Here is a 12,382-nt window from a genome sequence, read left to right as displayed (position 1 = left end):
ATCTTGGAGAATGGGAGTATAGGGGGTGTTAGGGGAGACGCGGAAAGTTCGGGGATCCAAAGAGAGAACATTAGGGTCCCGTGGGGAATCGGGGGGACCGCGGCGGCCGTGGGGAATCGGGGAGACCGCGGCTCTCGGCGGCCGTTGGGGGAGGGGGCAGCTCAGGAGTGCTGGGGCGGGGGGGGGGGGGCGCATTGCGTAGGTGGAGGTGCCTTACGTGTGCACGTGCGTGGGTACGTGTCTGCCAGTGCGTACTCGGGCCGGGGGCCGGGCTGTCCCCCCCCCACCTCCCGCCAGGCTCGGAGGCTGTGGCGCAGCGCCCCAGCGGGGTCCCTGCGCTCCCGGGGATGGGGGCCTGCGCACGGGGGGAAACCCGGAGCCTCCTCGGGCTCGGCGCGGGGGGAAAGCTATTCTGGGGGGACGACGACGTCTTTTCGATTTCAGCTGGGCTTACTCGGCCCCTCCCTGCCCAGCCCCGCCTCCTCTGGGGGTTGAGCAACCCCAGTGACAACCTGGGGAGACGAGAGGGAGGGGGGGGAGGCCGACCAGCGCCTTTAAGGGGCGTGGCCTCTTGCCACGCCTCGGAGCCTCCGTACGCCGGCAGGGGCGGGGCTGGAGAGGGAGGAGGTCGGAGGCGGGAGGGGGAGGCGTGCACCGCCGCGCAGGCGCAGTGAGCGCGCGACGGGCACTCGCTTTCCAAAATGGCGGCGGCGATGGATGTGGACACCCCCAGTGGCACCAACAGCGGCGCCGGCAAGAAGCGCTTTGAAGTGAAAAAGGTTGGGCCCGTCCGGCGCCTCCCTCAGAGGGGCCGGCGGGGTGTGGGTCCGCTTGCAGGGCCAAGCGGGGGACGGCTGGGCTGGGGGGCCCCTGTTCCCCGGCGTTGCTGGGGTACCCGGTTCTCCACAGGAGGACGGAAGTGGGCGGGCTTTCGGCGGGGATGGACGCGGACGCGGCCCAATGGGCGCGGGCGAGGCTGCCCGGCGAGGAAGCGGGACGGGCCAATGGGCGCGGCCGTTGTTGAGAGGCCGGCGGGCTGCGGCTCCTGCACCTCTGCCGGGAGCCTGAGCTGTCATTGGGGGAGGCGGTGGCGGCGCGGCCGGGAGGGGCGGGGGTGGGGCCGGATCTGCCCCGCCCAAGCCAACCCAGCCCAGCCGCGGAGCCGAGCCCGGGGTCTCGTGACGGCTCGGGGGCTGCCCCGCCCGCTTCCCCCGCTCCCTCCCCGGGGCGCGGGGGGTGAGAAGGGGGGGCACCAGCCGGCTCCCCCCGCCCCTCCCCACAGCCCCCGGCCTTTGCTTTGTCCCGCGGCTCCTCCCAGGCCCTTGTTCTGGTCACGTCCGGAGCCCGTGGGTTTGCCCTTAAGCACGCGAGCTCCCCTTCCCCCCCTCCCCCCCCCCCGTTGAAATGGAGGGGGGCCGTGGAGAAGAGGGCATTCTCTCCTTAACAAATATCGGGGGGAGGGGTGGGATTGGGGGGTTTGCAAACACCCCCAGTTACACGTTTTAGAGACGCGGGAGACCCATTTCTTAGGGCAATAAATGAAGGCATCAGAAACGAGTCCCTGCTGCTCCCCTGAGGCGGGAGGGGGAGGGGGGGCGCTCCCCGAGTATCTGAAACACGGTGGGGGAAGGGGGCGCCTAGTCACCCGGGAAGGAAGAGGCAGCCGGGCTGGTCCGATGCCTGGCAGGTAGATGACCTGGGCAGGGAGCAAGCCCCTTTTATCCCGGGATTGGCCATTTCCGCCTGGCCGTCCCCCACTTGAGGCTCTGCTGGATGAGGGTTTCCCATAGGACATCCATGGGGGGGAGGGGAGCTCCTGGGGGATCCCAGCACTTGTTATGGCTAAAATGGACTCTACAGAGACTGCCCATGGGGAAGCCCTGGGTCTTGTGGAGAGCTGGCTGGGCCAGCGGGTCTGGCCCACGGAGGAGGCTGGCCCTGCTTCCTGGCCCCTTGGCTAAAGGGCAAGGCGGACCCCAGCAAGTGTGCCCCCTTCTCCCCTTTTCTCTTTGCAGTGGAATGCGGTAGCTCTCTGGGCCTGGGATATTGTGGTGGACAACTGTGCCATCTGCAGGAACCACATTATGGACCTTTGTAAGTCACTGGGCGAGGGCGTCAGGAGGAGAAGGTGGCAGGCCTTGTGGGTCCGAGGTGGGCCCCTTTTCTTCCAAGGGACCTAAAGACAGGATGGCAGGCTGTGCCCCTTTAGAGGCCGAGCTAACTGGAAAGAATGCACTCACATCTGAGGGGGGCAGACCACACTTCCCAGGGAATAGTAGAACGAGACAAGGTTGACTCTCCATCATCCCTGGCTCTCCTGCCAGGCACAAAAAAGGCAGAAATGGTTAAAGGAAAAAGAAAGTTAGAAATGCTCCTTCAGGACCATTGCTTGTGGGGCACAGGTTGCAGGGAAGGTCAGAAGACTAAGGGAAAACACTTTCCTGTATCTCAGACATGGTAGAGAATCACGGGAAACTTCAGGTTCCCAGTCAAATAGCTCAAAGGGAATTATACTTACATCTTTACACGCCACATGGGACACAATTGGCTGCTGAACACATGCTGTTGAATGGCTAGCCTTTTAGTAATAAGGACAAGAAAATCAACCAGGAACACTTTTAAAAGCCAATCTCGAGGAGTTAATGTGCAAAAATGGTTTGTTTTATTATTAGCAGTTAGGCCAAGAAACCTACAAACACCCAAATTTAGTTCTTTATTTTTGAAATAGCTTCAGGGAACTGTGATAAGTTTCCATGATTAAATTATCAGCCGGTGGGAATAGTCTGTAATCATAGCTACATTTTCTAAATTAAAAAATAAAATTCATTAGTTGCTGGTGGGAAGCAATCCTGACTCTTATGATTTTGTAGTGTATTGATTGGTGGTTGGGTAGACTGCCTTTGTCTTAGGTAGGATCTTTTTTGGTTTTCTATGGGTTTGAGGCTTTTTTCTAGGATAGAAAAGAAGCAAGCAGTGCTTCTCTTTCACACATAGGCAAATCCACAGCTTCCAAGAAATTCCAAATACATATCTACATATATATATGTATTTGTGTATGTGTATACAAATATATATTATGTGTGTGTTGCGTGTATATTTGAAAGATGCCAATCACAGAAGAACATACGTACACCCTTAAATGTGTGTGGGTGTAGTCTTTGATTACAGCCAGCCAATATCTGTGCCTTGCCCAGAAGTAAGAAGATCTGACTTAGGGTTGGTTTCGTTTAAAGGTTATTATTTAAAATTCTTTTCACTTTTCCCATTTTTGCCCCAAATAACCATGCATTGTAAGGATCAGTGTTGGTTTTGGAGAGCCAGCCTACTAGCTGTATCACAGGGAAACTCAAGGCCATGCTTGCTCTCTTTCTACTTGGGTTTTCTCTTAGATCTTGTTGAGTGAATATAGACTTTTAAGGATGCTTCTTCTTCAAGATTCGTATGAAGAGCATTGTCAATTGTCATTGTCAATTTGGGTTCTGTATAGAAGTTATATGACAATGGGTTATAAACAACTTACATGCCAGCGTCTGATCTTCTGAGGGTCTCAAAAAGTGTTTGAGCTGTCAAGATGGCCCTCGCTTTTCAAAAGTAAATGGATTCTAACTTGACTAGACCATCCTCTAAAAAAGCATCAACACTTACTTTATTAACAGCTTCATCTGAAGAGGCTCTCTCCTTGAATTAACATGTGTACCACCAAACGTGGGAGGCCACTGTTAGTGCAGACAGGCTTAGACTGCCACGCCTGGGATGCTGACCCAGAGAGCTCTGGTCTGGCCTCTCTGCTTACTATGTAACGTGCTGGGCAACTTCCATATCTGGCGCACTGGGGGTCACATTCTTCAAACCTTCTGTTCACCATGAATGTTTTCTCAGGAGAAAGGCTTTACAGACGGTTCCGGTTGGCCTCTTATTCTGTTACTAGTAATTGGTCTCTTCCTGAAATCATTGGACAATTTATGTGCCCTGAACTTGGGAGATGAATTCACGTCAGGTAGAGCCATCCACCTTCACTGTATTAATAGCCAGATAACTCAACTTAGACTTTATGTAGCTTCCATTATCCCCTTCCAAATTAAATTAAATTGGGCCCACCAGTGGTCTCAGTTTTGTCCTCAGCCTCTTTCTGCCTTGTTTCCATTATCTTGATAACCTCTCCTCAGCTACCTACTATTCTGCTAGCCATCCTTTCCTCCTTAATAAGGTAAAAAGAGGATCTCTTCTTATTTACATATTACCCTACCTTGATTCTCCTAGGGCCTTGATAAATACTTGTTAAGTGACTCCACTGAATATATTTCCCTGCAGTCCAGTCTCTTGGGTTGTACTTCAGCCAGCCTGCCTTTCTTGACTCTCTGAAGCCCTTTCTAGATAACTCCCCATTATTCCCAGCTTTTCCTAGAGCATAACTTGTGCCAGATATTGCCCCTTTTGTTATACTTCTGCATTTGCATTGTATCATCTAGTGGAATATAAGGTCCTTGAGAGCAGAGACTGGGTTAGGGCTTTTTATCCATCACTAGCTTATTAGCTGTCATGATGCATGCAGCTGGCAAATATGGTTGAATTGACTAGATTCACAAGTGTGAAATAAAGTTTTTTCCCCCCATTAAAGGAATTTCTGTCTTGAATCAAAAGAAGGAGAAAAGTTGATTGTGGGGTAGACAGGCAGGGAGCCCCTGAAAGAAACTACACCAAGACAACTTGACATACTGCTGGTCAATGTGATGATAAAGGGAACTAGCAGAAAGCAGGTTCTGCTCCTTCCCTCCCAGGTTCTTTGCTGGTCTCCAAGAAGGGATTATCAAGGCAAGGTTGGTGAAGGCCTAATCCTGGGAATTCTGTGGGCCAAGCCATCTTTTTTGACAGACGGATTTCTTCTAAAGCAGAGGTGGGGATTGACCGTAGTCTGTGTAATATGTGCAAAATCATTTGCATCATCAGTAATCAATCACAGGCGATAATGAGCTGAAAGCTAGCTACTACAACCTCTTTAGTCCTATAAGTTGATCATTTTGTATGACCCTTGAATGATATAAATATCCAAATGGCCCTTGGCAGAATAAAGGTTCCCTGCCCCTGTTCTAGAGTTTGCACATGTCTGTAGGACAAGGTTTTCCTCAGGATTAGCACTTTTCCTGTCAGTCCTTGACTTATCTAAAGTCAGGCACTAGACTCACCTAGCTTTAACCTCTCTGCTCTTGGCCCCCAAACTTCAAATACGTGTTTTGTATTTTCTCATACGGTTAAATATTTTTAAATATTTAATGTCTGGTTAGTTTTTTAAATTTTCATAACCCCCCCTCATCTGACACCCTAATGCCCACCCCGTGCCACCTCTCTTATTCCTCTCTCGTGAAATTTCTGATCAAGAAAGGGTGTTATTGTAATCAGGCCCTTCATAAGTAATAAGGATTGAACTAGTTCTTCAAATATTTAGTGAGTTTTTGTTCTGTACAAAATACTTTCTAGGTCCTAGCTGAACTAGGAAGATCACTTTTGGGGAAAAAAACAATTGGGTCCTAGTCCCTCATGCTTAAATTGTCACCTTAATCATGACTTCTCTTTTTTTGGCTAGATTTTTATCCTCCTTTAATTGTAGGTCCTTCATCATGAAATGAACTGGTCCTTGAGAACCCGTGTAGTCATTTGTTCTCTTCAGCAGACATAGAAGAAATCACAAGCAGAAGCTTTAGGTCTTCATTTGGATGATTCCTTAAGAATGAGTGCTAGACAAAGAACAGGTCCAAGAGAAGGAGAATGAAATGCTGCTTTAGGTGGCATCCCTTTCTTAAACAGATCCTTCAAGGAACTTCTGGAGGCCTCTTATCTGTGTTTGCTAGTCACCTTTCCAGTCAGCAGATAATTATACCTTTTTTGCTCTAGGTTTCTAGTTACTTCCAGGTTTACATGATGAATAACTGAATCCTACAATCATTTAGTACTTATGTTGAAAGCAATATTCAAAGACTTAGGCCCTGACCTCAAGAAATTTGTGATCTCAGGCACATACCCAATGAGCTAGAATACAAATTGGAACATGATAAAACCCAAAAAATCCACGAGGAGCCGCAAGAAATCTGAGGGGAAAGAAGCGGCTTCTAGCTAGGGAGAGTTAGACAATTCTACCGATTCAGCGATTAGTGGGAGAAGGTCAAGCAGCTGGCAGAAGAGATTCCCTGCCCAAGTCCAGCTGGGAGGCAGCAAAGGAGTCGCAAGTGTGAGCTGCTGTGATTCAAAGAGGGCTTCATGAGTTATATTGGGCACCATAGGGAGAGAAGAATGTCAGTGGGGCGGGGGAGGGCAGGCAGTCCATGCCAGCCAGAGTTTGGAAAGGGGGACGTGAGCTGTCAGTCTGGCGTGACTTAAAACTTTGTTAGAAGGGCAGGAGTGTGATGGAAGGGAACATCAGGGCCAGATTGGGGAAAACACTAAATGCCAGGAATTTGGGATCAGCAGTAGGGACCCATTGAAGACCTTTGAGCAGCAGCATTGTGGGAGCAGGGTCTTGGGAAGATGCTGCAAATGTTGATTCAGAGAGGGGATCGGAGAAGGGTCAGGACCAGGACCCCTTAGGAAGGCAGAGGGAAAGAAGATAGCAAGGATTCAAGGCTCCCCATTTCCACATTAGAAAACTGATTAAATAAAATCACACTTTTTTTTTGCAAATGTTTAGAAAAAAAAAAAAAAAAGACCCTCTTACCATAGTTGTCAAAAGTGCACAGGGAGTTGCTATTATAGGCCGGTAAAAGGGTTCCTACTCCTGAGATTGTATGATCTTGTTCCCACAGGTATAGAATGTCAAGCCAATCAGGCATCCGCCACCTCTGAAGAATGTACTGTCGCATGGGGAGTCTGCAATGTAAGAGAAACATCTTTATGTTCCATAGACATACCATTCTCTTGTCTGTTCTGTCAGGTTTGCAGTTAAATAGAAAACATTTCCTCACTGGGCTCTGCCCAACAAGTACATGGAAAGTAAGATTTTTAAACATCATTCGCCTGGTTTTGGTCATTGCTTCTGTGGGCCAGTAACTATTTGCAAGGCGCCCTTATGCAGCACTGCTATATGCAGCACTCCAGCTGGGCCCTTCCTTGTTCATGCTGTTTAATTCACAAAGACTCCCAGCTCCTTGCTCATTGTGTAGGTCACAGTGGAGTGGGAAAGAAAGATCAAGATTAAGGGCAGATGGGACGGCTCTGGCCTTGGCCCTGGCCTTGACCCAAGCCCAAGATTGACTTTTTAACAAACGTGCTGTAGAGAGGCTTCTCAGTGGGCCACAGATTTATTCCAGCAGCATTTATAATGCTTCAGGAACTCTTTCCCTGGAATTGGCCTTCGAGCCTCTAAAAACGTTTGCTTCACAGGTCTTTGGGGTAGTTTTTTGTTTTGTTTTGTTTTGTTTTAAACCAAGAATTTACTTTCTCTCTCTCTCACTTGTTCTTTCCCTCCTGGAAAACAAAGAAGAGAGAAAGAAAACCATTATAACAAATATGCTATGGTCAAGCCTAACTGAATCCCACTGTTGGCCATGTCCAAAGCTGCCCGCCTAGTGGGGCATCTCATCTATCCCCTTTGTGTCAGGAGGCGTTTTCTTCTAGTCTAGTTGGGGACTGATCAAAGCTTTGCTCTGTTGGATGCAGCCTGGAGCCATTTGGGCCCACCTCTGGTGAATGAGTTGTAGGCTGGAGCACTGGCAGCTGTCAGAGAAGCCTGAGCTCCCATTGGATGGGGGACATCCCCTGTAAGCCCCTGGCCATGAGAAGGCTGCCCTTCTCACAGTCCCAGCCTCCCTGGTTCCAAGTCCCCCTCCAGCTCCCACTCCTGATCCCTCTGAGCAGTCTTCCCAGTGTGTAGGCCAGCTTCCCGCAGAGCGGTTATAAAGGGTGTTGTTAGGATCTAGCCGAGGACCCTGGGCTCTCCTTTCTGCATGGGTGCAGGAGGACACAGGGCTTTGAACCCCTGCTCTCCTGGGATCTCTTCTCAGCCAAGCTCAATGTGCTGGCTCTGTAGCTGCTGTGCAGGGAGGAAGGTAGAGGTCAGAAAGAGCCAGGGCAACCTGTTGCGGGGGTCAGTGCCGGCCAGCCTTTGCCCCGGCCAGCTGGAGCAAGAGGTTCTATGGCCCAGCCAGCTCTGCAGGGATAGGGTTATAAAGGTCAAGGAAGTTGACTAAACTTGTCCTTAGAAAGGCCCAGGACCAGCATGGGTCCTGGCATCTCTAGTGCTTTCTCCAGTGAGCTCTTGTAACATCTCCCAGGACCAGCTTCTGCTGGCTCTCCCTGAGGTAGAATACTCCTGCTCGATGCCCCCAGTGTGATGGATCTAGTCTTTATTTACTACACCTGAATTTGGTTATAATTGGATTTTTTTGTTTGTTTGTTTGGGGTTTTTTTGGTTATAATTGTTAAGCAGGTTTCCCCTCCCCGAAGATCAGTCCCTTTCCTGTTTCTTTGTAAGCTCTCTTTGCTCTAGAATTCCTCCTGCCTCCTCTAAGTTCAAGGCCATGGTGGATGCCATAAAGTGAGCGTGCTTGCAGACCAGCCTGGGGGGTAGCTTTTCTCCTCCAGCCATGTGTCTTGAGTTGTAGGAGGCAGCCAGCACTCCCTGCTGCTTGCAGATTATTCTCTGTAACAAGTTGTGTGGGGACATGAGCCCCCAAGGTCACTGACCTGCAGCCCTGAAACAGATCCTCTCCTCCCCTGCCCAAAGGCAGACTCTGCTCCTCTCCCAAGGCTACTCGGGGAGTATCCTTGCTCGCTGCTCCCTCCCTCTCCTTCCCTTCACCCCAAATCTAGTAATGCCCTTTTCCCACATCCGTATCCCAAAGGAAGGTGATGTTTGTCTGTCCTCCCCATAGTCTACCTTCCCCACTGCCTCCTCTCAGCGAATTTAAAATAAACCTTGGCGTCCACAAGAAAAGATGCGTCTCTGCTGACAGAAGCCAGCCTTTGCCACTGGGAGGGTGCTAGAGGGAGTTCTGGGTTCCTAAGCACTGGCCTTTGGGGTGAGGCCTGAGGGAAAATACTGGGAAGCTGGGATCCATGGGCAGGCCCCAGGGAGTCCTCGGCCTGTGAAAAGAGCAGAGGAGAGCCACATCCCGGACGAGAAGAGCCTGATGAGGATCCCGGCCTACAATGTCTGCCCCATGCATTCTGTGATTTTTCTGTTTGTTACAGTGAAAGTTTCTGAGAGTGGATTTCTCCATATAGAGAGGAGAGAGGTTCATCTTTTGCCTTCCTGTGTCTTCCTCCACACCTCTGTTGCTGCCTTGCTTGTGAGATAGTGATGGAGATCCTCCTTAATGTGCTTTGCCTTTTCTTTCAGCACGCCTTCCACTTCCACTGCATCTCTCGCTGGCTCAAAACCAGGCAGGTGTGCCCGCTGGACAACAGAGAGTGGGAGTTTCAAAAGTAGGTGCTCTGAGCAGTTTGGTGTGTGGTGGGAGACACACAGACTTCCTGGGGTGGGGGGCTGAGTATACTTGTGGGTTTTTTAAATTTAGACTTTGGTCACCAGAATAGCAACCATTCAAGAACCCTGGGGGGGGGGTGGGGGGGGGGTGTGACTCTGCCCTGGGCTAACAACTGGTGGGACTCATTTAATAAGAGTCTAAGGAGGCTCCTTGGGTGAGGAGCTCTGGCTTCCAGCATCTGCTCTGCACACCCTTACGGCCTTGAGATGGACTGCTGGCCTCTCATTTCATCTGTAAAATAAGCTGAAGGACTCTGCTCCCAGCCTCTCAGATCTGGGAGAAGGGAGCTTTGGGAAGCATTGTGAGCATCAGTGCAGCTCTTTCTTGCCAGAGGCCTCAGACACATCCCTTAATTCAGTTCAGTAAGTCTTTTAGAGGGCCTTTGGTGTGACAGATGCAGAGGAAATACAAGGCAAGGTCCTGCCCCCAAATCCAGCCATACAGGAACCTATCTTATGAGAAGATGTCCCTGGTCCCAATCCTTAGAATTGTCTGAAAGGGCTGGACACTGGCAGAGGTGGAGCTGCTCCCAGGGCGTGGGCACCTAGGCTACCTTCCAGTGAGCCTTTGGTGGGGGTCCGGCCTTTCAGCCTGGATAGCTTGAGGGATGGGGGAAGATTTCCTAGTGGCGAGCAGGCAACGGCACTGGCCCTGCTATAGGGCCCAAGGGTATTGGGTCTATGCCTTGTAAAGCAGAGACAGCAGAGTAGGGGGTTTGGCTTTGGTGCCAAAGGACCTGCATTCAAATCCTTGCTGTGCAATTTCTAATCTCTGGACTAAGACAAATCACTTCAGCTTGTGGGCTTCAGTTTAAATTAGCTGTTCTCAAAGTCCATTTCTGCTCCAAAACTTAGGATTCTAGCCCCCTCAAACCCAGATTAAAGCACTGGTTTATCTGATAAGCAATTGGACACTTTGGGGTATTCTTCCGTGACGTGGCATTGGGTGTCACATGGACCTTGTTTGGGCCCCTGTCCAAGAAGCTGCTTCCAGGGAGTACCAGAAGGACCTAGGTTATAACATGGCCTGGAGCGAGAACTTCAATGGTTGATTTTTACAGAGAAACCTGCCTATTAATCCTTAGAAATCTAAGCTTTGTTCTGGGAATAGAATAGAAGCAAGAGGCCTGGGGCTAAAGATAAGGATGCCAAAGAGACGGCTCTGGGCTTGGCACAAGCAGCCCCAGGCCAGGGTCTCGCCATAGTCCTCTGCATGGGGCCAGCTGAAACCTGGTGCTTGACATATCCTATAGGAAGGCTCCAAGCTAAGTTTGGAGGATGGAGGACAGAAGTGGGCTTGCTCTGTGTTGCCTAGAATCCAGCAATCTCTCAAATTTCTCCCCCCACCCAAAAAAATAAACTCAGCTGTAGAATTAGGAAGGTTCTGGTTCCAGCCCTTCTACAAACTTAATTTATGACCTTGGGCAAAACACTTGAGTCCCAAGGAGATTGATGATTTCATCTGTGAAAGGGGGAGACTTAAAGACCTTACAGGTGACTCCCAGAGTGCTACTGTCAGCCCTCAGCCCTCCCCTGAGCTCCAGGCCTTCTTTCCTTAGCAACTGCCCTGGGGCATTCCTGGGCATCCCACACTGCAGAGGAGTCCATCCTTCCAGTCAGGCAGGTTTTTGAAGTCTCCCAGCTGCCTTCAGCTCTTCCCTCTCTCTCATCCCCTTTAGTTAATCAGTCGCCAAATCTTGCTCTCCACCCTCCACCCCGTCTCTCACGTCCCTCCCCTTTGCTGCCCTATCCTCTGCACTACTAGTGCCTACGTAGTTTCCTCTCTCCTGTCCATTCTCTGTTCAATGCTTAATTGATACTCCTGAGGCATGATGGAGCTAGACCCCTGCCTACCAGGCACTAGTGGCTCTTAAGACAAATAGACATTTCTCTTGTGCGCCTTTCTCACCACATCTCCCCTCACACTTTGTTCTACCTTCTAGCCCAGTGACCTGCTAATTCCCTCCACCTCGTGCCCTCCTTGCCTTAGTTGGAAGCCAGAGCTCCATTCGTTCACCTGAAGCCCACCTCCCAGCCCCCAATAGTTTCTGTATCTTCTCCATCAACTTGATGGGTTGTTTCTCAGCAGTAGAATTTAAGTGTTTTGAGGGCAGTTTGGTTTTTGTGTGTTTTAGTCTCCCTGAGGTTCGACAGATGCAGGGGATATGGATGGTGGGTGCTTAAGAAATGATTGTTGAGTCGAATCGAGGGAAATGTTCGCCCTCCGTTGGGGCTTCCCTCAGGGAAGCCTGAGAGCAAAGCTGAGCCAGGGCTGGTGCCAGCCCTTCCTCAGGCCCAGGAGCCTCACGGGTGCCCCTGTAGCAGTGGCCAGTCCCAGAACAGGGACTGGCAAGGAGCTTGCGTCCTGAGCCACGCACGTGGGGCCTGTGTAAGGTGCCAGCAGGCTTTAGCCCAGGGAGGCCCTGTAGGATTGGACCAACTGGAAAGCTCCAAGACAACTGTCTTCCTTTTGTTTTTCAGGTATGGGCATTAGAAAAAGCACCTTCTTCCTCAAGATTATCACTTTTGTTCGCTACTTGATGACTTGCTGTCCTGTTGCTTAATTATACATGAGTTAAAGCCAGTCTTTGGTCTTGTGTGCAGCGTCTTTTGAGTTTGGTCTTAGTGCCACCATATTGTATTCTGTGTGAAATAAAGCCCTGTTGGATCCAAGAAACTTCCGGTCTCTTCCATGTGTCCTAGAATGATGACGTCACAAGGATCTTCTCTTCCCGGACTAGGAAACCGTCCTTCTGAATTAAACGTTTGAAAAGAAAACTGAGGATGTGGATTGATTGAATTAGATAGTCTGTGCCCCGCTTGGCCCTTACTAGACCAAGGCTGAGTGAGCGGCGTATTCCGTCCTTGGTTATCGAGCACCTGCCTATCCTCTTCCTTGCGGTCAGA

At 50.5% G+C, this 12,382-nt stretch overlaps 1 protein-coding gene across 1 annotated transcript; it reads left to right on the top strand.

Annotated features, from left to right (window-relative positions):
• Positions 1-402: 402 nt before the first annotated feature.
• Positions 403-12,152, top strand: RBX1 (ring-box 1). Its single transcript, XM_003772233.3, has 5 exons — positions 403-779; positions 2,016-2,094; positions 6,795-6,865; positions 9,329-9,414; positions 11,957-12,152. The coding sequence occupies exons 1-5, from the start codon at positions 702-704 to the stop codon at positions 11,967-11,969; spliced, it is 327 nt and encodes a 108-aa protein (XP_003772281.1). The 5' UTR covers positions 403-701; the 3' UTR covers positions 11,970-12,152.
• The last annotated feature ends 230 nt before the right edge of the window (positions 12,153-12,382 follow it).

The sequence above is a fragment of the Sarcophilus harrisii genome, chromosome 5, assembly GCF_902635505.1.
Source record: "Sarcophilus harrisii chromosome 5, mSarHar1.11, whole genome shotgun sequence".
NCBI classification, from domain to species: domain Eukaryota; kingdom Metazoa; phylum Chordata; class Mammalia; order Dasyuromorphia; family Dasyuridae; genus Sarcophilus; species Sarcophilus harrisii.
This window is presented reverse-complemented; position numbering and strand designations above follow the sequence as displayed.

Coding starts and splice junctions, on each gene's coding strand:
- RBX1 (XM_003772233.3), top strand. CDS start 702: ATGGCGGCGGCGATGGATGTGGACACCCCCAGTGGCACCAACAGCGGC. Junction 2,095..6,794: donor GAACCACATTATGGACCTTT/GTAAGTCACTGG, acceptor TTGTTCCCACAG/GTATAGAATGTCAAGCCAAT. Junction 6,866..9,328: donor TCGCATGGGGAGTCTGCAAT/GTAAGAGAAACA, acceptor CTTTTCTTTCAG/CACGCCTTCCACTTCCACTG.